The sequence below is a fragment of the Dendrobates tinctorius genome, unplaced genomic scaffold (genome assembly GCF_039654945.1).
Source record: "Dendrobates tinctorius isolate UK_male_01 unplaced genomic scaffold, ASM3965494v1 ptg000096l, whole genome shotgun sequence".
In the NCBI taxonomy this organism is placed as follows: domain Eukaryota; kingdom Metazoa; phylum Chordata; class Amphibia; order Anura; family Dendrobatidae; genus Dendrobates; species Dendrobates tinctorius.
Window position 1 is genome coordinate 2,051,150 of NW_027361764.1, and position 21,368 is coordinate 2,072,517.

At 49.7% G+C, this 21,368-nt stretch overlaps 1 protein-coding gene across 6 annotated transcripts in view; it reads left to right on the forward strand.

Moving 5' to 3' along the window:
• LOXL3 (lysyl oxidase like 3) overlaps positions 1 to 21,003 on the forward strand; it is a 258,654-nt gene extending 237,651 nt beyond the window's left edge. For all 6 annotated transcript variants that reach the window (XM_073586838.1, XM_073586837.1, XM_073586839.1 and 3 more), the window contains 6 exons: positions 141 to 300; positions 547 to 790; positions 1,053 to 1,168; positions 19,220 to 19,356; positions 19,492 to 19,603; positions 20,351 to 21,003. In XM_073586838.1, coding sequence (XP_073442939.1) covers positions 141 to 300; positions 547 to 790; positions 1,053 to 1,168; positions 19,220 to 19,356; positions 19,492 to 19,603; positions 20,351 to 20,424 — 843 coding nt within the window. In that variant the 3' untranslated portion in view covers positions 20,425 to 21,003. The remainder of the gene's footprint in view (positions 1 to 140; positions 301 to 546; positions 791 to 1,052; positions 1,169 to 19,219; positions 19,357 to 19,491; positions 19,604 to 20,350) is intronic.
• Positions 21,004 to 21,368: the final 365 nt, after the last annotated feature.

Sequence of the window (21,368 nt, forward strand, 5' to 3'; positions counted from 1 at the left end):
CACCTTGTGGCCATTATATCTTACACATCGTGGGGATGGCTAATAACTATAGGAGTAGAACATGAATTGTTTCATTGGTTGGTTTGTATTTTGGAACATTACTAGTTTTTTTGCTGTTATGAGTCACTTTTTTCACCTAGGAAACTTGGTATTGGGATGCCACAAATGTGACGGACATGATCATGAGTGGAATACGCTGCACTGGCGCAGAAATGTCTCTCCTGCAGTGCTCCCGCCATAAGACTGTCAGCTGCAAAAACACTGGCACGCGGCATGCGGCTGGGGTCATCTGTTCTGAGAGTAAGTATCACACCTATTGCCGTGGCCTTCTATGGTTCCGTGGCCTTCTTATGGTTCCGTGGCCTTCTATGGTTCCATGGTGTCCGTGGCCTTCTATGGTTCTGTGGTGTCCGTGACCTTCTATGGTGTCCGTGGCCTTCTTATAGTTCCGTGGCCTTCTATGGTTCCGTGGGGTACTTCTTGCGTAATTATGCAATAAAGCTTTAGTGAGTGTCGCTTTACCACTGTTCCTTATGTAATCTGCAGCTGCCTCCGACATGGTCCTGCATGCAACTCTTGTTCAGGAGACTGCATATATTGAAGACCGACCACTCCATATGTTATACTGTGCAGCTGAAGAGAACTGCCTGTCCAGCTCTGCCCGCCATGCCAACTGGCCCTATGGACATAGACGCCTTCTACGCTTCTCCTCCCAGATACACAATAATGGACGAGCTGATTTCAGACCCAAAGCTGGCAGACACTCCTGGGTATGGCACGAGTGCCATGGGTAAGTCTGGTGGAGATCTTATGTAAGTACTTGGCACCTCGTGTGGTTTACATGATCTCGGAACCTAGGCAAGCAATTTATTTAGGAATCTTGGAATTTGAGTAAAGTCTTTAATTAAGATATCAGACAATAAGGAATCTTTAAAAAATACTCTGGATCACAAATCTTGAACCTAGTGACTAGATGTTACCATGACGTCACTTATATAGACATTGTATGGCCTGATGCATGGATGCCCTCTCTGACTGCACCATCTCTGTAGGCACTACCATAGCATGGACATCTTCACTCACTACGACCTGCTGACGTCTAATGGAACTAAAGTGGCTGAAGGGCACAAAGCAAGCTTCTGCCTGGAGGACACCGAGTGCCAAGAGTGTAAGTGTCAATTAGTAGATTCTGCCACTGCTGCTGGCTCTGGGAAAGCTGTGAAGGTAGATTCTGCCACTGCTGCTGACTCTGGAGAAGCTATGATTCTGTCACTGCTGCTGACAATAGGAAAGCAGTGAAGGTAGATTCTGCCAATGCTGCTGGCTCTGGGAAAGCTGTGAAGGTAGATTCTGTCACTGCTGCTGGCAATAGGAAAGCAGTGAAGGTAGATTCTGCCACTACTGCTGGCTCTGGGAAAGCTGTGAAGGTAAATTCTGTCACTGCTGCTGACAATAGGAAAGCTGTGAAGGTAGATTCTGTCACTGCTGCTGGCTCTGAGAAAGCTGTGAAGGTAGATTCTGCCACTGCTGTTGACAATGGGAACGCAGTCAAGGTAGATTCTTCCACTGTTGCTGACAATGGGAAAGAAGGTAGATTCTGTCACTGCTGATGGCTCTGGGAAATATGTGAAGGTATATTCTGTCCCTGCTTTCTCTGGGAAAGCTGTGAAGGTAGATTCTGCCACTGCTGCTGACAATGGGAAAACTGGGAAGGTTGATTCTGTCACTGCTGCTGACAATGGGAAAGCTGGGAAGGTAGATTCTGCCACTGCTGCTGACAATGGGAAAGCAGTGAAGGTAGATTCTGCCACTGCTGCTGACCATAGGAAAGCAGTGAAGGTAGATTCTGCCACTGCTGCTGGCTCTGGGAAAGCTGTGAAGGTAGATTCTGCCACCGCTGCTGACAATGGGAAAGCAGTGAAGGTAGATTCTGCCACTGCTGCTGACAATGGGAAAGCAGTGAAGGTAGATTCTGCCACTGCTGCTGACAATAGGAAAGCAGTGAAGGTAGATTCTGTCACTGCTGCTGGCTCTGAGAAAGCTGTGAAGGTAGATTCTGCCACTGCTGCTGATAATGGGAACGCAGTGAAGGTAGATTCTGCCACTGCTGCTGACAATGGGAAAGAATGTAGATTCTGTCACTGCTGATGGTTCTGGGAAAAATGTGAAGGTATATTCTGTCCCTGCTGCTTTCTCTGGGAAAGCTGTGAAGGTAGATTCTGCCACTGCTGCTGACAATGGGAAAACTGGGAAGGTAGATTCTGCCACTGCTGCTGACAATGGGAAAGCAGTGAAGGTAGACTCTGCCACTGCTGCTGACAATGGGAAAACTGGGAAGGTTGATACTGTCACTGCTGCTGACAATGGGAAAGCTGGGAAGGTAGATTCTGCCACTGCTGCTGACAATGGGAAAGCAGTGAAGGTAGATTCTGCCACTGCTGCTGACCATAGGAAAGCAGTGAAGGTAGATTCTGCCACTGCTGCTGGCTCTGGGAAAGCTGTGAAGGTAGATTCTGCCACCGCTGCTGACAATGGGAAAGCAGTGAAGGTAGATTCTGCCACTGCTGCTGACAATGGGAAAGCAGTGAAGGTAGATTCTGCCACTGCTGCTGACAATAGGAAAGCAGTGAAGGTAGATTCTGTCACTGCTGCTGGCTCTGAGAAAGCTGTGAAGGTAGATTCTGCCACTGCTGCTGATAATGGGAACGCAGTGAAGGTAGATTCTGCCACTGCTGCTGACAATGGGAAAGAATGTAGATTCTGTCACTGCTGATGGCTCTGGGAAATATGTGAAGGTATATTCTGTCCCTGCTGCTTTCTCTGGGAAAGCTGTGAAGGTAGATTCTGCCACTGCTGCTGACAATGGGAAAACTGGGAAGGTTGATTCTGTCACTGCTGCTGACAATGGGAAAGCTGGGAAGGTAGATTCTGCCACTGCTGCTGACAATGGGAAAGCAGTGAAGGTAGACTCTGCCACTGCTGCTGACAATGGGAAAACTGGGAAGGTTGATTCTGTCACTGCTGCTGACAATGGGAAAGCTGGGAAGGTAGATTCTGCCACTGCTGCTGACAATGGGAAAGCTGGGAAGGTAGATTCTGCCACTGCTGCTGACCATAGGAAAGCAGTGAAGGTAGATTCTGCCACTGCTGCTGGCTCTGGGAAAGCTGTGAAGGTAGATTCTGCCACCGCTGCTGACAATGGGAAAGCAGTGAAGGTAGATTCTGCCACTGCTGCTGACAATGGGAAAGCAGTGAAGGTAGATTCTGCCACTGCTGCTGACAATAGGAAAGCAGTGAAGGTAGATTCTGTCACTGCTGCTGGCTCTGAGAAAGCTGTGAAGGTAGATTCTGCCACTGCTGCTGACAATGGGAACGCAGTGAAGGTAGATTCTGCCACTGCTGCTGACAATGGGAAAGAAGGTAGATTCTGTCACTGCTGATGGCTCTGGGAAATATGTGAAGGTATATTCTGTCCCTGCTGCTTTCTCTGGGAAAGCTGTGAAGGTAGATTCTGCCACTGCTGCTGACAATGGGAAAATTGGGAAGGTTGATTCTGTCACTGCTGCTGACAATGGGAAAGCTGGGAAGGTAGATTCTGCCACTGATGCTGACCATAGGAAAGCAGTGAAGGTAGATTCTGCCACTGCTGCTGGCTCTGGGAAAGCTGTGAAGGTAGATTCTGCCACCGCTGCTGACAATGGGAAAGCAGTGAAGGTAGATTCTGCCGCTGCTGACAATGGGAAAGCAGTGAAGGTAGATTCTGCCACTGCTGCTGACAATAGGAAAGCAGTGAAGGAAGATTCTGTCACTGCTGCTGGCTCTGGGAAAGCTGTGAAGGTAGATAGTCTCACTGCTGCTGACTCTGGGAAAGCTGTGAAGGTAGATTCTGTCACTGCTGCCGACTCTGAGAAAGCTCTGAAGGTAGATTCTGCCACTACTGCCGACAATGGGAAAGCAGTGAAGGTAGATTATGCCACTGCTGCTTTCTCTGGGAAAGTTGTGAAGGTAGATTGTCAATGCTGCTGACAATGGGAAAGCAGTGAAAGTAGATTCTGCCACTGCTGCTGGCTCTGGGAAAGCTGTGAAGGTATATTCTGTCCCTGCTGCTTTCTCTGGGAAAGCTGTGAAGGTAGATTCTGCCACTGCTGCTGACAATGGGAAAGCAGTGAAGGTAGATTCTGCCACTGCTGCTGACTCTGGAGAAGCTATGATTCTGTCACTGCTGCTGGCTCTAGGAAAGCTGTGAAGGTAGATTCTGCCACTACTGCCGACAATGGGAAAGCAGTGAAGGTAGATTCTGTCACTGCTGCTGGCTCTGGAAAAGCTGTGAAGGTAGATTCCCCTGCTGCTTTCTCTGGGAAAGCTGTGAAGGTAGATTCTGTCAATGCTACTGACAATGGGAAAGCAGTAAAGGTAGATTCTGCCACTGCTGCTCACAATAGGAAAGCAGTGAAGGTAGATTCTACCACTGCTGTTGACTCTGGGAAAGCTGTGAAGGTAGATTCTGCCACTGCTGCTGACTCTGGGAAAGCTGTGAAGGTAGATTCTGCCACTGCTGCTGACAATGGGAAAGCAGTGAAGGTAGATTCTGTCACTGCTGCTGACAATGGGAAAGCAGTGAAGGTAGATTCTGTCACTGCTGCTGACTCTGGGAAAGCTGTGAAGGTAGATTGTCATTGCAGCTGGATCTAGGAAAGCTGCGAAGGTAGATTCTGCCACTACTGCCGACAATGGGAAAGCAGTGAAGGTAGATTCTGTCACTGCTGCTGGCTCTGGAAAAGCTGTGAAGGTAGATTCCCCTGCTGCTTTCTCTGGGAAAGCTGTGAAGGTAGATTCTGTCAATGCTACTGACAATGGGAAAGCAGTAAAGGTAGATTCTGCCACTGCTGCTGACAATAGGAAAGCAGTGAAGGTAGATTCTACCACTGCTGTTGACTCTGGGAAAGCTGTGAAGGTAGATTCTGCCACTGCTGCTGACTCTGGGAAAGCTGTGAAGGTAGATTCTGCCACTGCTGCTGACAATGGGAAAGCAGTGAAGGTAGATTCTGTCACTGCTGCTGACTCTGGGAAAGCTGTGAAGGTAGATTCTGTCAATGCTGCTGACAATGGGAAAGCAGTGAAAGTAGATTCTGCCACTGCTGATGGCTCTGGGAAATATGTGAAGGTATATTCTGTCACTGCTGCTTTCTCTGGGAAAGCTGTGAAGGTAGATTCTGCCACTGCTGCTTACAATGGGAAAGCTGGGAAGGTTGATTCTGTCACTGCTGCTGCCAATGGGAAAGCTGTGAAGGTAGATTCTGTCCCTGCTGTTGGCTCTGGGAAAGCTGTGAAGGTAGATTCTGACACTGCTGATGACAATGGGAAAGCTGGGAAGGTACATTCTGTCACTGCTGCTGACAATGGGAAAGCAGTGAAGGTAGATTCTGCCACTGCTGCTGACTCTGGGAAAGCTGTGAAGGTAGATTCTGTCACTGCTGCTGACTCTGGGAAAGCTGTGAAGGTAGATTCTGTCACTGCTGCTGACTCTGGGAAAGCTGTGAAGGTAGATTCTGTCACTGCTGCTGACTCTGGGAAAGCTGTGAAGGTAGATTCTGTCACTGCTGTTGGCTCTGGGAAAGCTGTGAAGGTAGATCCTGTCATTGCTGCTGGCTCTGGGAAAGCTGTGAAGGTAGATTCTGCCACTGCTGCCGACAATGGGAAAGCTGTGAAAGAAGATTCTGCCACTGCTGCCGACAACGGGAAAGCTGGGAAGGTAGAGTCTGTCACTGCTGCTGACAATGGGAAAGCAGTGAAGGTAGATTCTGCCACTGCTGCTGACTCTGGAGAAGCTATATTTCTGTCACTGCTGCTGGCTCTGGGAAAGCTGTGAATGTAGACTCTGTCACTGCTGCCGACTCTGGGAAAGCTCTGAAGGTAGATTCTACCACTACTGCCGACTCTGGGAAAGCTGTGAAGGTAGATTCTGTCACTGCTGCTGACTCTGGGAAAGCTGTGAAGGTAGATTCTGTCACTGCTGCTGACTCTGGGAAAGCTGTGAAGGTAGATTCTGTCACTGATGCTGACTTTGGGAAAGCTGTGAAGGTAGATTCTGTCACTGCTGCTGACTCTGGGAAAGATGTGAAGGTAGATTCTGTCACTGCTGCTGGCTCTGGAATAGCTGTGAAGGTAGATTCTGTCAATGTTGCTGACAGTGGGGAAGCAGTGAAAGTAGATTCTACCACTGCTGACTCTGGGAAAGCTGTGAAGGTAGATTCTGTCACTGCTGCTGACTCTGGGAAAGCTGTGAAGGTAGATTCTGTCATTGCTGCTTGCTCTAGGAAAGCTGTGAAGGTAGATTCTGTCACTGCTGCTGACAATGGGAAAGCTGGGATGGTAGATTCTGTCTGTCACGCTCGCGCCTTGGCTGAATGGCGCGAGCCGGGGGTTGTGGCCCCACTGCGCCACAAACCAGACTACCCTGGAAGGGGCGTGACTACGACAGTTACCTCGGTCTTCACTGGAGCCTTTGAAGGTGAGGTCAGGCTTGTGCGGCAGATAGCTGTCGGGTGCCACTCCAGGGTGGTGTCTGGCTGTGGCTGCTGGTCCCACTCGGGGACAAGTCACTTTGACAGAAGCTATAGACAGACTGGCAGGTAGACACGACAGGCACGGCTGAGACACTGGGCAAGCAGGCGTGGCTTGGAGACACAGGGCAGGCGGACACGGCTTGGAGACACAGGACAGACTGGCGTGGTATGAGAAGGGACAGGTAAGGACCTGTTCACACAGCAGGTGTAGGTAGGAGGGAGTGGTGTATGTTGGAACAGGATTTGGACCTGTTCACACAGGAGGTGCAGGTATGGATATAAGCAGGAGTGTGGAGTAGGCTGGGCAGCTAGGGAGCCGAGCAGACAGAGCTGCAAGGGTGCAGATGTGCAGACAGAGAGGACACAAGGAAAGACACAGACAAGGAGAAAGGGAGACTAAGGTAGGACAGAGTACAGATAAGGTACTGGAACCAAGACTTAAGGGCCAGGATATTCAGCCTCCTGGCAGGCAGACAAGGTACAAGGCAAGACGTATTCCAGGGCCTGGCTTCCTCAGCAGCAAGATACTAATTGAGATTAGACGTTGCACAGGCAGTGTTTCAGTGGGTGTGGCGGAGCTAAATAGTCAAGGCTTCCAGGTGATTGGTCAGGGACAGATTAGACAGGTGCACCCTGACTGCATAAGAACCAGAGAGTTATGGCACCACCCCCCTATACACACATAGCCAGGAAACATACAGGAGAGCAGAGGCACAGAGCACAGGACTGGCAACACAGAATTCACAGCATGACCCGGAGCAGTGAGTAAGTTGATGTGCGGGGGATGGGAGGCCATGCAGTGACGCCAGCAGGGTTGTTACACTGTCACTGCTGCTGGCTCTGGGAAAGCTGTGAAGGTAGATTCTGACACTGCTGCTGACAATGGGAAAGCTGTGAAGGTAGATTCTGCCACTGCTGCTGACAATCGGAAAGCAGTAAAGGTAGATTATGCCACTGCTGTTGGCTCTGGGAAAGTTGTGAAGGTAGATTCTGCCACTGTTGCTGACTCTGGGAAAGCTGTGAAGGTAGATTCTGTCATTGCTGCTGACAATGGGAAAGCTGTGAAGGTAGATTCTGTCACTGCTGCTGACTCTGGGAAAGCTGGGAAGGTAGATTCTGCCACTGCTGGTGAGTCTGGGAAAGGTGTGAAGGTAGATTCTGTCACTGCTGCTGGCTCTGGGAAAGCTGTGAAGGTAGATTCTGCCTCTGCAGCTGACAATAGGAAAGCTGTGAAAGTAGATTCTGTCCCTGTTGCTGGCTCTGGGAAAGCTGTGAAGGTAGATTGTCATTGCTGCTGGCTCTGGGAAAGCTGTGAATGTAGATTCTGTCATTGCTGCTGACTCTGGGAAAGGTGTGAAGGTACATTCTGTTATTGCTGCTGATAGTGGGAAATCTGTGAAGGTAGATTCTGCCACTGCTGGTGACAGTGGGAAAGCTGTGAAGGTAGATTCTGCCACTGCTGTTGACTCTGGGAAAGCTGTGAAGGTAGATTCTGCCACTGCTGCTGACACTGGGAAAGCTGGGAAGGTAGATTCTGCCACAGCTGCTAGCTCTGGGAAAGCTGTGAAGGTAGATTCTGCCACTGCTGCTGGCTCTGGGAAAGCTGTGAAGGTAGATTCTGTCACTGCTGCTGGCTCTGGGAAATATGTGAAGGCAGATTGTCACTGCTGCTGACAATGGGAAAGCTGTGAAGGTAGATTCTGTCCCTGCTGCTGACTCTGGGAAAGGTGTGAAGGTAGATTCTGTCATTGCTGCTGATAGTGGGAAATCTGTGAAGGTAGATTCTGCCACTGCTGCTGACTCTGGGAAATATGTGAAGGTAGATTCTGCCACTGCTGCTGGCTCTGGGAAAGCTGTGAAGGTAGATTCTGTCACTGCTGCTGGCTCTGGGAAAGCTGTGAAGGTAGATTCTGCCTCTGCTGCTGGCTCTGGGAAAGCTGGGAAGGTAGATTCTGTCACAGCTGCTGACAATGGGAAAGCAGTGAAGGTAGATTCTGTCACTGTTGCTGACTCTGGGAAAGCTGTGAAGGTAGATTCTGTCACTGCTACTGACTCTGGGAAAGCTGTGAAGGTAGATTCTGTCACTGCTGCTGACAATGGGAAAGCAGTGAAGGTAGATTCTGTCACTGTTGCTGACTCTGGGAAAGCTGTGAAGGTAGATTCTGTCACTGCTACTGACTCTGGGAAAGCAGTGAAGGTAGATTCTGCCACTGCTGCTGACCATAGGAAAGCAGTGAAGGTAGATTCTGCCACTGTTGCTGGCTCTGGGAAAGCAGTGAAGGTAGATTCTGCCACTGCTGCTGACCATAGGAAAGCAGTGAAGGTAGATTCTGCCACTGTTGCTGGCTCTGGGAAAGCTGTGAAGGTAGATTCTGCCACCGCTGCTGACAATGGGAAAGCAGTGAAGGTAGATTCTGCCACTGCTGCTGACTCTGGGAAATATGTGAAGGTAGATTCTGCCACTGCTGCTGGCTCTGGGAAAGCTGTGAAGGTAGATTCTGTCACTGCTGCTGGCTCTGGGAAAGCTGTGAAGGTAGATTCTGCCACTGCTGCCGACAATGGGAAAGCTGGGAAGGTAGATTCTGTCACTGCTGCTGACAATGGGAAAGCTGGGAAGGTAGAGTCTGTCACTGCTGCTGACAATGGGAAAGCTGGGATGGTAGATTCTGTCACTGCTGCTGACAATGGGAAAGCTGGGAAGGTAGAGTCTGTCACTGCTGCTGACAATGGGAAAGCTGGGAAGGTAGATTCTGTCACTGCTGCTGACAATGGGAAAGCTGGGATGGTAGATTCTGTCTGTCACGCTCGCGCCTTGGCTGAATGGCGCGAGCCGGGGGTTTGTGGCCCCACTGCGCCACAAACCAGACTACCCTGGAAGGGGCGTGACTACGTCAGTTACCTCGGTCTTCACTGGAGCCTTTGAAGGTGAGGTCAGGCTTGTGCGGCAGATAGCTGTCGGGTGCCACTCCAGGGTGGTGTCTGGCTGTGGCTGCTGGTCCCACTCGGGGACAAGTCACTTTGACAGAAGCTATAGACAGACAGGCAGGTAGACACGACAGGCACGGCTGAGACACTGGGCAAGCAGGCATGGCTTGGAAACACAGGGCAGGCGGACACGGCTTGGAGACACAGGACAGACTGGCGTGGTATGAGAAGGGACAGGTAGGGACCTGTTCACACAGCAGGTGTAGGTAGGAGGGAGTGGTGTATGTTGGAACAGGATTTGGACCTGTTCACACAGGAGGTGCAGGTATGGATATAAGCAGGAGTGTGGAGTAGGCTGGGCAGCTAGGGAGCCGAGCAGACAGAGCTGCAAGGGTGCAGATGCGCAGACAGAGGTCACAAGGAAAGACACGGACAAGGAGAAAGGGAGACTAAGGTAGGACAGAGTACAGATAAGGTACTGGAACCAAGACTTAAGGGCCAGGATATTCAGCCTCCTGGCAGGCCGACAAGGTACAAGGCAAAACGTATTCCAGGGCCTGGCTTCCTCAGCAGCAAGATACTAATTGAGATTAGATGTTGCACAGGCAGTGTTTCAGTGGGTGTGGCGGAGCTAAATAGTCAAGGCTTCCAGGTGATTGGTCAGGGACAGATTAGACAGGTGCACCCTGACTGCATAAGAACCAGAGTTCTGGCGCCGCCCCCCTATACACACATAGCCAGGAAAATACAGGAGAGCAGAGGCACAGAGCACAGGACTGGCAACACAGAATTCACAGCATGACCCGGAGCAGTGAGTAAGTTGATGTGCGGGGGATGGGAGGCCATGCAGTGACGCCAGCAGGGTTGTTACACTGTCACTGCTGCTGGCTCTGGGAAAGCTGTGAAGGTAGATTCTGACACTGCTGCTGACAATGGGAAAGCTGTGAAGGTAGATTCTGCCTCTGCAGCTGACAATAGGAAAGCTGTGAAGGTAGATTCTGCCACTGCTGCTGGCTCTGGGAAATATGTGAAGGTAGATTCTGTCATTGCTGCTGACAATGGGAAAGCTGTGAAGGTAGATTCTGTCACTGCTGCTGGCTCTGGGAAAGCTGTGAAGGTAGATTCTGTCATTGCTGCTGACAATGGGAAAGCTGTGAAGGTAGATTCTGCCACTGCTGCTGACTCTGGGTAAGCTGTGAAGGTAGATTCTGCCACTGCTGCTGACAATCGGAAAGCAGTGAAGGTAGATTCTGCCACTGCTGCTGGCTCTGGGAAAGTTGTGAAGGTAGATTCTGCCACTGTTGCTGTCTCTGGGAAAGCTGTGAAGGTAGATTCTGTCATTGCTGCTGACAATGGGAAAGCTGTGAAGGTAGATTTTGTCACTGCTGCTGACTCTGGGAAAGCTGGGAAGGTAGATTCTGCCACTGCTGGTGAGTCTGGGAAAGGTGTGAAGGTAGATTCTGTCACTGCTGCTGGCTCTGGGAAATATGTGAAGGCAGATTGTCACTGCTGCTGACAATGGGAAAGCTGTGAAGGTAGATTCTGTCCCTGCTGCTGACTCTGGGAAAGGTGTGAAGGTAGATTCTGTCATTGCTGCTGATAGTGGGAAATCTTTGAAGGTAGATTCTGCCACTGCTGCTGACTCTGGGAAATATGTGAAGGTAGATTCTGCTACTGCTGCTGGCTCTGGGAAAGCTGTGAAGGTAGATTCTGTCACTGCTGCTGGCTCTGGGAAAGCTGTGAAGGTAGATTCTGCCACTGCTGCTGGCTCTGGGAAAGCTGGGAAGGTAGATTCTGTCACTGCTGCTGACAATGGGAAAGCAGTGAAGGTAGATTCTGTCACTGTTGCTGACTCTGGGAAAGCTGTGAAGGTAGATTCTGTCACTGCTGCTGACTCTGGGTAAGCTGTGAAGGTAGATTCTGCCACTGCTGCTGACAATCGGAAAGCAGTGAAGGTAGATTCTGCCACTGCTGCTGGCTCTGGGAAAGTTGTGAAGGTAGATTCTGCCACTGTTGCTGACTCTGGGAAAGCTGTGAAGGTAGATTCTGTCATTGCTGCTGACAATGGGAAAGCTGTGAAGGTAGATTCTGTCACTGCTGCTGACTCTGGGAAAGCTGGGAAGGTAGATTCTGCCACTGCTGGTGAGTCTGGGAAAGGTGTGAAGGTAGATTCTGTCACTGCTGCTGGCTCTGGGAAAGCTGTGAAGGTAGATTCTGCCTCTGCAGCTGACAATAGGAAAGCTGTGAAAGTAGATTCTGTCCCTGTTGCTGGCTCTGGGAAAGCTGTGAAGGTAGATTCTGTCATTGCTGCTGACTCCGGGAAAGCTGTGAAGGTAGATTGTCATTGCTGCTGGCTCTGGGAAAGCTGTGAAGGTAGATTCTGTCATTGCTGCTGACAATGGGAAAGATGTGAAGGTAGATTCTGTCATTGCTGCTGACAATGGGAAAGCTGTGAAGGTAGATTCTGCCACTGCTGCTGACTCTGCGAAATCTGTGAAGGTAGATTCTGTCACTGCTGCTGGCTCTGGGAGAGCTGTGAAGGCAGATTCTGTCCCTGCTGCTGACTCTGGGAAAGGTGTGAAGGTACATTCTGTCATTGCTGCTGATAGTGGGAAATCTGTGAAGGTTGATTCTGCCACTGCTGCTGACAGTGGGAAAGCTGTGAAGGTAGATTCTGCCACTGCTGTTGACTCTGGGAAAGCTGTGAAGGTAGATTCTGCCACTGCTGCTGACACTGGGAAAGCTGGGAAGGTAGATTCTGCCACAGCTGCTAGCTCTGGGAAAGCTGTGAAGGTAGATTCTGTCACTGCTGCTGGCTCTGGGAAAGCTGTGAAGGTAGATTCTGCCACTGCTACTGGCTCTGGGAAAGCTGTGAAGGTAGATTCTGTCACTGCTGCTGGCTCTGGGAAATATGTGAAGGCAGATTGTCACTGCTGCTGACAATGGGAAAGCTGTGAAGGTAGATTCTGTCCCTGCTGCTGACTCTGGGAAAGGTGTGAAGGTAGATTCTGCCACTGCTGCTGACTCTGGGAAATATGTGAAGGTAGATTCTGCTACTGCTGCTGGCCCTGGGAAAGCTGTGAAGGTAGATTCTGTCACTGCTGCTGGCTCTGGGAAAGCTGTGAAGGTAGATTCTGCCACTGCTGCTGGCTCTGGGAAAGCTGGGAAGGTAGATTCTGTCACTGCTGCTGACAATGGGAAAGCAGTGAAGGTAGATTCTGCCACTGCTGCTGACAATCGGAAAGCAGTGAAGGTAGATTCTGCCACTGCTGCTGGTTCTGGGAAAGTTGTGAAGGTAGATTCTGCCACTGTTGCTGACAATGGGAAAGCTGTGAAGGTAGATTCTGTCACTGCTGCTGACTCTGGGAAAGCTGGGAAGGTAGATTCTGTCACTGCTGCTGGCTCTGGGAAAGCTGTGAAGGTAGATTCTGCCTCTGCAGCTGACAATAGGAAAGCTGTGAAAGTAGATTCTGTCCCTGTTGCTGGCTCTGGGAAAGCTGTGAAGGTAGATTCTGTCATTGCTGCTGACTCTGGGAAAGCTGTGAAGGTAGATTGTCATTGCTGCTGGCTCTGGGAAAGCTGTGAAGGTAGATTCTGTCATTGCTGCTGACAATGGGAAAGATGTGAAGGTAGATTCTGTCATTGCTGCTGACAATGGGAAAGCTGTGAAGGTTGATTCTGCCACTGCTGCTGACAATGGGAAAGCTGTGAATGTAGATTCTGTCACTGCTGCTGACTCTGGGAAAGGTGTGAAGGTAGATTCTGTCATTGCTGCTGATAGTGGGAAATCTTTGAAGGTAGATTCTGCCACTGCTGCTGACACTGGGAAAGCTGTGAAGGTAGATTCTGTCACTGCTGCTGGCTCTGGGAAAACTGTGAAGGTAGATTCTGTCACTGCTGCTGACAATGGGAAAGCTGTGAAGGTAGATTCTGTCCCTGCTGCTGACTCTGGGAAAGGTGTGAAGGTAGATTCTGTCATTGCTGCTGATAGTGGGAAATATGTGAAGGTAGATTCTGCCACTGCTGCTGGCTCTGGGAAAGCTGTGAAGGTAGATTCTGTCACTGCTGCTGGCTCTGGGAAAGCTGTGAAGGTAGATTCTGCCACTGCTGCTGGCTCTGGGAAGGTAGATTCTGTCACTGCTGCTGACAATGGGAAAGCAGTGAAGGTAGATTCTGTCACTGTTGCTGACTCTGGGAAAGCTGTGAAAGTAGATTCTGTCACTGCTGCTGGCTCTGGGAAAGCTGTGAAGGTAGATTCTGTCACTGCTGTTGACTCTGGGAAAGCTGTGAAGGTAGATTCTGTCACTGCTGCTGGCTCTGGGAAATATGTGAAGGTAGATTCTGCCACTGCTGCTGACTCTGGGAAAGGAGTGAAGGTGGATTCTGTCATTGCTGCTGACAATGGGAAAGCTGTAAAGGTAGATTCTGCCACTGCTGCTGACAATGGGAAAGCGGTGAAGGTAGATTCTGCCACTGCTGCTGACTCTGGGAAAGCTGTGAAGGTAGATTCTGGCACTGCAGCTGACAATAGGAAAGCTGTGAAGGTAGATTCTGCCACTGCTGCTGACTCTGGGAAAGCTGTGAAGGTAGATTCTGGCACTGCAGCTGACAATAGGAAAGCTGTGAAGGTAGATTCTGCCTCTGCAGCTGACAATAGGAAAGCTGTGAAAGTAGATTCTGTCCCTGTTGCTGGCTCTGGGAAAGCTGTGAAGGTAGATTCTGTCATTGCTGCTGACTCTGGGAAAGCTGTGAAGGTAGATTGTCATTGCTGCTGGCTCTGGGAAAGCTGTGAAGGTAGATTCTGTCATTGCTGCTGACAATGGGAAAGATGTGAAGGTAGATTCTGTCATTGCTGCTGACAATGGGAAAGCTGTGAAGGTAGATTCTGCCACTGCTGCTGACTCTGGGAAAGGTGTGAAGGTAGATTCTGTCATTGCTGCTGATAATGGGAAATCTTTGAAGGTAGATTCTGCCACTGCTGCTGACACTGGGAAAGCTGTGAAGGTAGATTCTGTCACTGCTGCTGGCTCTGGGAAAGCTGTGAAGGTAGATTCTGCCACTGCTGCTGGCTCTGGGAAAGCTGTGAAGGTAGATTCTGTCACTGCTGCTGGCTCTGGGAAATATGTGAAGGCAGATTGTCACTGCTGCTGACAATGGGAAAGCTGTGAAGGTAGATTCTGTCCCTGCTGCTGACTCTGGGAAAGGTGTGAAGGTAGATTCTGTCATTGCTGCTGATAGTGGGAAATATGTGAAGGTAGATTCTGCCACTGCTGCTGGCTCTGGGAAAGCTGTGAAGGTAGATTGTCATTGCTGCTGGCTCTGGGAAAGCTGTGAAGGTAGATTCTGTCATTGCTGCTGACAATGGGAAAGATGTGAAGGTAGATTCTGTCATTGCTGCTGACAATGGGAAAGCTGTGAAGGTTGATTCTGCCACTGCTGCTGACAGTGGGAAAGCTGTGAAGGTAGATTCTGCCACTGCTGTTGACTCTGGGAAAGCTGTGAAGGTAGATTCTGCCACTGCTGCTGACACTGGGAAAGCTGGGAAGGTAGATTCTGCCACAGCTGCTAGCTCTGGGAAAGCTGTGAAGGTAGATTCTGCCACTGCTGCTGGCTCTGGGAAAGCTGTGAAGGTAGATTCTGTCACTGCTGCTGGCTCTGGGAAATATGTGAAGGCAGATTGTCACTGCTGCTGACAATGGGAAAGCTGTGAATGTAGATTCTGTCACTGCTGCTGACTCTGGGAAAGGTGTGAAGGTAGATTCTGTCATTGCTGCTGATAGTGGGAAATCTTTGAAGGCAGATTCTGCCACTGCTGCTGACACTGGGAAAGCTGTGAAGGTAGATTCTGTCACTGCTGCTGGCTCTGGGAAAGCTGTGAAGGTAGATTCTGCCACTGCTGCTGGCTCTGGGAAAGCTGTGAAGGTAGATTCTGTCGCTGCTGGCTCTGGGAAATATGTGAAGGCAGATTGTCACTGCTGCTGACAATGGGAAAGCTGTGAAGGTAGATTCTGTCCCTGCTGCTGACTCTGGGAAAGGTGTGAAGGTAGATTCTGTCATTGCTGCTGATAGTGGGAAATATGTGAAGGTAGATTCTGCCACTGCTGCTGGCTCTGGGAAAGCTGTGAAGGTAGATTCTGTCACTGCTGCTGGCTCTGGGAAAGCTGTGAAGGTAGATTCTGCCACTGCTGCTGGCTCTGGGAAAGCTGGGAAGGTAGATTCTGTCACTGCTGCTGACAATGGGAAAGCAGTGAAGGTAGATTCTGTCACTGTTGCTGACTCTGGGAAAGCTGTGAAAGTAGATTCTGTCACTGCTGCTGACTCTGGGAAAGCTGTGAAGGTAGATTCTGTCACTGCTGTTGACTCTGGGAAAGCTGTGAAGGTAGATTCTGTCACTGCTGCTGGCTCTGGGAAAGCTGTGAAGGTAGATTCTGTCACTGCTGCTGGCTCTGGGAAATATGTGAAGGTAGATTCTGCCACTGCTGCTGACTCTGGGAAAGGAGTGAAGGTAGATTCTGTCATTGCTGCTGACAATGGGAAAGCTGTAAAGGTAGATTCTGCCACTGCTGCTGACAATGGGAAAGCGGTGAAGGTAGATTCTGCCACTGCTGCTGACTCTGGGAAAGCTGTGAAGGTAGATTCTGGCACTGCAGCTGACAATAGGAAAGCTGTGAAGGTAGATTCTGCCACTGCTGCTGACTCTGGGAAAGCTGTGAAAGTAGATTCTGGCACTGCAGCTGACAATAGGAAAGCTGTGAAGGTAGATTCTGCCTCTGCAGCTGACAATAGGAAAGCTGTGAAAGTAGATTCTGTCCCTGTTGCTGGCTCTGGGAAAGCTGTGAAGGTAGATTCTGTCATTGCTGCTGACTCTGGGAAAGCTGTGAAGGTAGATTGTCATTGCTGCTGGCTCTGGGAAAGCTGTGAAGGTAGATTCTGTCATTGCTGCTGACAATGGGAAAGATGTGAAGGTAGATTCTGTCATTGCTGCTGACAATGGGAAAGCTGTGAAGGTAGATTCTGCCACTGCTGCTGACTCTGGGAAAGGTGTGAAGGTAGATTCTGTCATTGCTGCTGATAGTGGGAAATCTTTGAAGGTAGATTCTGCCACTGCTGCTGACACTGGGAAAGCTGTGAAGGTAGATTCTGTCACTGCTGCTGGCTCTGGGAAAGCTGTGAAGGTAGATTCTGCCACTGCTGCTGGCTCTGGGAAAGCTGTGAAGGTAGATTCTGTCACTGCTGCTGGCTCTGGGAAATATGTGAAGGCAGATTGTCACTGCTGCTGACAATGGGAAAGCTGTGAAGGTAGATTCTGTCCCTGCTGCTGACTCTGGGAAAGGTGTGAAGGTAGATTCTGTCATTGCTGCTGATAGTGGGAAATATGTGAAGGTAGATTCTGCCACTGCTGCTGGCTCTGGGAAAGCTGTGAAGGTAGATTCTGTCACTGCTGCTGGCTCTGGGAAAGCTGTGAAGGTAGATTCTGCCACTGCTGCTGGCTCTGGGAAAGCTGGGAAGGTAGATTCTGTCACTGCTGCTGACAATGGGAAAGCAGTGAAGGTAGATTCTGTCACTGTTGCTGACTCTGGGAAAGCTGTGAAAGTAGATTCTGTCACTGCTGCTGACTCTGGGAAAGCTGTGAAGGTAGATTCTGTCACTGCTGCTGGCTCTGGGAAAGCTGTGAAGGTAGATTCTGTCACTGCTGCTGGCTCTGGGAAAGCTGTGAAGGTAGATTCTGTCACTGCTGCTGGCTCTGGGAAATATGTGAAGGTAGATTCTGCCACTGCTGCTGACTCTGGGAAAGGAGTGAAGGTAGATTCTGCCACTGCTGCTGACAATGGGAAAGCCGTGAAGGTAGATTCTGCCACTGCTGCTGACTCTGGGAAAGCTGTGAAGGTAGATTCTGGCACTGCAGCTGACAATAGGAAAGCTGTGAAGGTAGATTCTGCCACTGCTGCTGACTCTGGGAAAGCTGTGAAGGTAGATTCTGGCACTGCAGCTGACAATAGGAAAGCTGTGAAGGTAGATTCTGCCTCTGCAGCTGACAATAGGAAAGCTGTGAAAGTAGATTCTGTCCCTGTTGCTGGCTCTGGGAAAGCTGTGAAGGTAGATTCTGTCATTGCTGCTGACTCTGGGAAAGCTGTGAAGGTAGATTGTCATTGCTGCTGGCTCTGGGAAAGCTGTGAAGGTAGATTCTGTCATTGCTGCTGACAATGGGAAAGATGTGAAGGTAGATTCTGTCATTGCTGCTGACAATGGGAAAGCTGTGAAGGTAGATTCTGCCACTGCTGCTGACTCTGGGAAATCTGTGAAGGTAGATTCTGTCACTGCTGCTGGCTCTGGGAGAGCTGTGAAGGCAGATTCTGTCCCTGCTGCTGACTCTGGGAAAGGTGTGAAGGTACATTCTGTCATTGCTGCTGATAGTGGGAAATCTGTGAAGGTTGATTCTGCCACTGCTGCTGACACTGGGAAAGCTGGGAAGGTAGATTCTGCCACAGCTGCTAGCTCTGGGAAAGCTGTGAAGGTAGATTCTGTCACTGCTGCTGGCTTTGGGAAAGCTGTGAAGGTAGATTCTGCCACTGCTGCTGGCTCTGGGAAAGCTGTGAAGGTAGATTCTGTCACTGCTGCTGGCTCTGGGAAATATGTGAAGGCAGATTGTCACTGCTGCTGACAATGGGAAAGCTGTGAAGGTAGATTCTGTCCCTGCTGCTGACTCTGGGAAAGGTGTGAAGGTAGATTCTGTCATTGCTGCTGATAGTGGGAAATCTTTGAAGGTAAATTCTGCCACTGCTGCTGACTCTGGGAAATATGTGTAGGTAGATTCTGCCACTGCTGCTGGCTCTGGGAAAGCTGTGAAGGTAGATTCTGTCACTGCTGCTGGCTCTGGTAAAGCTGTGAAGGTAGATTCTGCCACTGCTGCTGGCTCTGGGAAAGCTGGGAAGGTAGATTCTGTCACTGCTGCTGACAATGGGAAAGCAGTGAAGGTAGATTCTGTCACTGTTGCTGACTCTGGGAAAGCTGTGAAGGTAGATTCTGTCACTGCTGCTGACTCTGGGAAAGCTGTGAAGGTAGATTCTGTCACTGCTGCTGACTCTGGGAAAGCTGTGAAGGTAGATTCTGCCACTGCTGCTGACTCTGGGAAAGGAGTGAAGGTAGATTCTGTCATTGCTGCTGACAGTGGGAAAGCTGTAAAGGTAGATTCTGCCACTGCTGCTGACTCTGGGAAAGCTGTGAAGGTCGATTCTGGCACTGCAGCTGACAATAGGAAAGCTGTGAAGGTAGATTCTGCCACTGCTGCTGACTCTGGGAAAGCTGTGACGGTAGATTCTGGCACTGCAGCTGACAATAGGAAAGCTGTGAAGGTAGATTCTGCCACTGCTGCTGACTCTGGGAAATATGTGAAGGTAGATTGTGCCCATGCTCCTGACTCTGGGAAAGCTGTGAAGGTAAATTCTGTCACTGATGCTGACTCTGGGAAAGCTGTGAAGGTAGATTCTGTCTTCCTCCAGTGCAAGCATTACAGTGATAATCTTCCATGATGCAGTGATGTCAGTTACAATGTCGTACAGTCAGCGAGTCTTCCTCCATTGTGTCGGTTATGCCGTGTTTGGACAGTAGACTTCTCAGTAACGGGCATGCATCGTTCGGGGATGTGCCATCAGAGCAGGAGTACAGAACTTGCTGGATGACTACATGAAATGGTCTCAGTCTCAATCCACCATGTTCTCTCTCTACAGCGGTCAGTAAGAGGTATGAATGTGCCAACTTTGGTGAGCAGGGCATCACCGTGGGATGTTGGGATTTGTATCGTCATGATATAGACTGTCAATGGATCGACATAACGGATGTGAAACCAGGAAACTACATACTTCAGGTAAGCGCTTGGTCTGTCATGTAGGAAGCATGCCCTTGGCTGTAGCATGGAGATAAATGGCCACCACAGGGGCTCTGTGACCAGCAGTTTGTTTTTTCCACTAATCTCATTCACGTGTATTTCTTTGTTCATAAGGTCGTCATTAATCCAAATTTTGAAGTGGCAGAAAGTGACTTCACCAACAATGCCATGAAATGTAACTGCAAATATGATGGGCACCGCATCTGGATACACAACTGTCATATAGGTGAGTGACTGTGGATGAGACCCTCGGGGAGCGGACCCCTGTCCTTTAATGCTCAGGGCTATAGGAGGTAGACCACCCGTACAGACAAGGTGGAGATCATCCAGTACAGCATACATGGCAGCTGACCGCTCCTCTGGATGCCCACACTTTCCCTGTGATAGATGATGGCCAGTGTTATAGTTTACGGGGGGAGGCAGGATAGACCCGGGTTGAGGCGTCGCTACAAATTTCACTTTCTTACAATATTTAAGGCTTCATCCCGTCTGTCACCCTCAGGCTGAAGCTGCTTCTATGTTACACCCTACAAGTCTAAACAGAATGATGTAATGCTATTAGTAAGACCCTCAACATAAGAGAATGTCCCCTGCAGTGGACTTCTCCGTGATCCCCATTAATGAAAGTGACTGGGTCGTGTCTCCCCAATGATATCATGGTTTATAAAGTATAATGCCTGTGACCAGCAGCCTGCTCTACATTGAAGGGGTCCGCATGGTCTCCATCTATCTCAGCCCCACTGGTACCAACCAACCAATCATTCATGTAAGGAGCAGGCCACAGCTGGAAGAATCCTCCTGATGTTCTGACCTCAATTCCCCAGCACCTCCTCTGTGACTTGGATGTCAGTCACAATGTAGACCACTCCCTGACTACATGGCTGGTTATCACAGATTAGCATAAAATAGGCACACAACAGACATGACCAGCAAACCACTGTGTGACTCCATGTTGTGTCTCATGTTGTTTCAGGTGACGCTTTCAGTGAAGAAGCGAACAAGCGGTTTGAACAGTATCGGGGGCAGCTCAACAACCAAATCCTCTAACACCACTGCTTCTCCTCCTGAAAGCCTCAGCAAAGAATTCCCACATGGTAATATATGGGAGGAGCACAAAGCCGATGAAATACCAGCCACGGCTGGGGACTGGTGATGTGGGTGTCCATGGCCTGATGTCATCTGAGGCACCAGCCACATACCGGCAAGATCAGTGCTGACACAGCCGGTGTCTTTCATTTGTTTTCGTGATCATCTCTTGGTGGCAGTAAATTTGTAGAGGTGCACGCAGACAACATCCATGGTGAATCCTTCACTCCATCATGTAAGCTGCTGCTACTGACTGATGACAACACTAAAAGACAAAGAGGAAACTGAACTCTATGCAGGCATTCCACCTGGACCTCAGTTTCTCTTCACGACCCTCCCTACAGACGACGGCTCCAGGTGCAGAAGATCCATAGTTCTGTCAACATGGAGCCGTCACACGTCCTACACAATGCATGGGTGCTACTCACACACGGGTTCCTCCGGTAATTACACTCTTTCGCAAAGGTGCTCACACAAATCTCTCATTATTTGTGCTACTAAAAGTTATAGGGTTTTTCTTCATAAATTCTTCCATACTAAGTTGGTGTTGTGCATTACTGAAATGGCTAAGTGCAGCTAACACTTCACACATGTATAAACACCCCACAATACAGCCATGAATGGGACCCAAGTACACAGAATGGTCACTCTAGAAGAGCCTCTAGCAGCACATTCTCCCCTCAGGACCAAGAACCACAGCAATTCAGGGAGATGTTCCAGAAGCTGAAGACCTCGTTTTCACGGATATCATTCCAAGTAGACAGGATCATTTGATGGAAGTACGAAAACTTTTTCTGTTATCAATCCATGACTATACCACCCTTGTGTTACTGGGCATGGTCTTCCTGCCATAGGAAACAGCTCTTTCGTAAGCCAAACTATCCAAACCTGGATCCAGTGTGGGT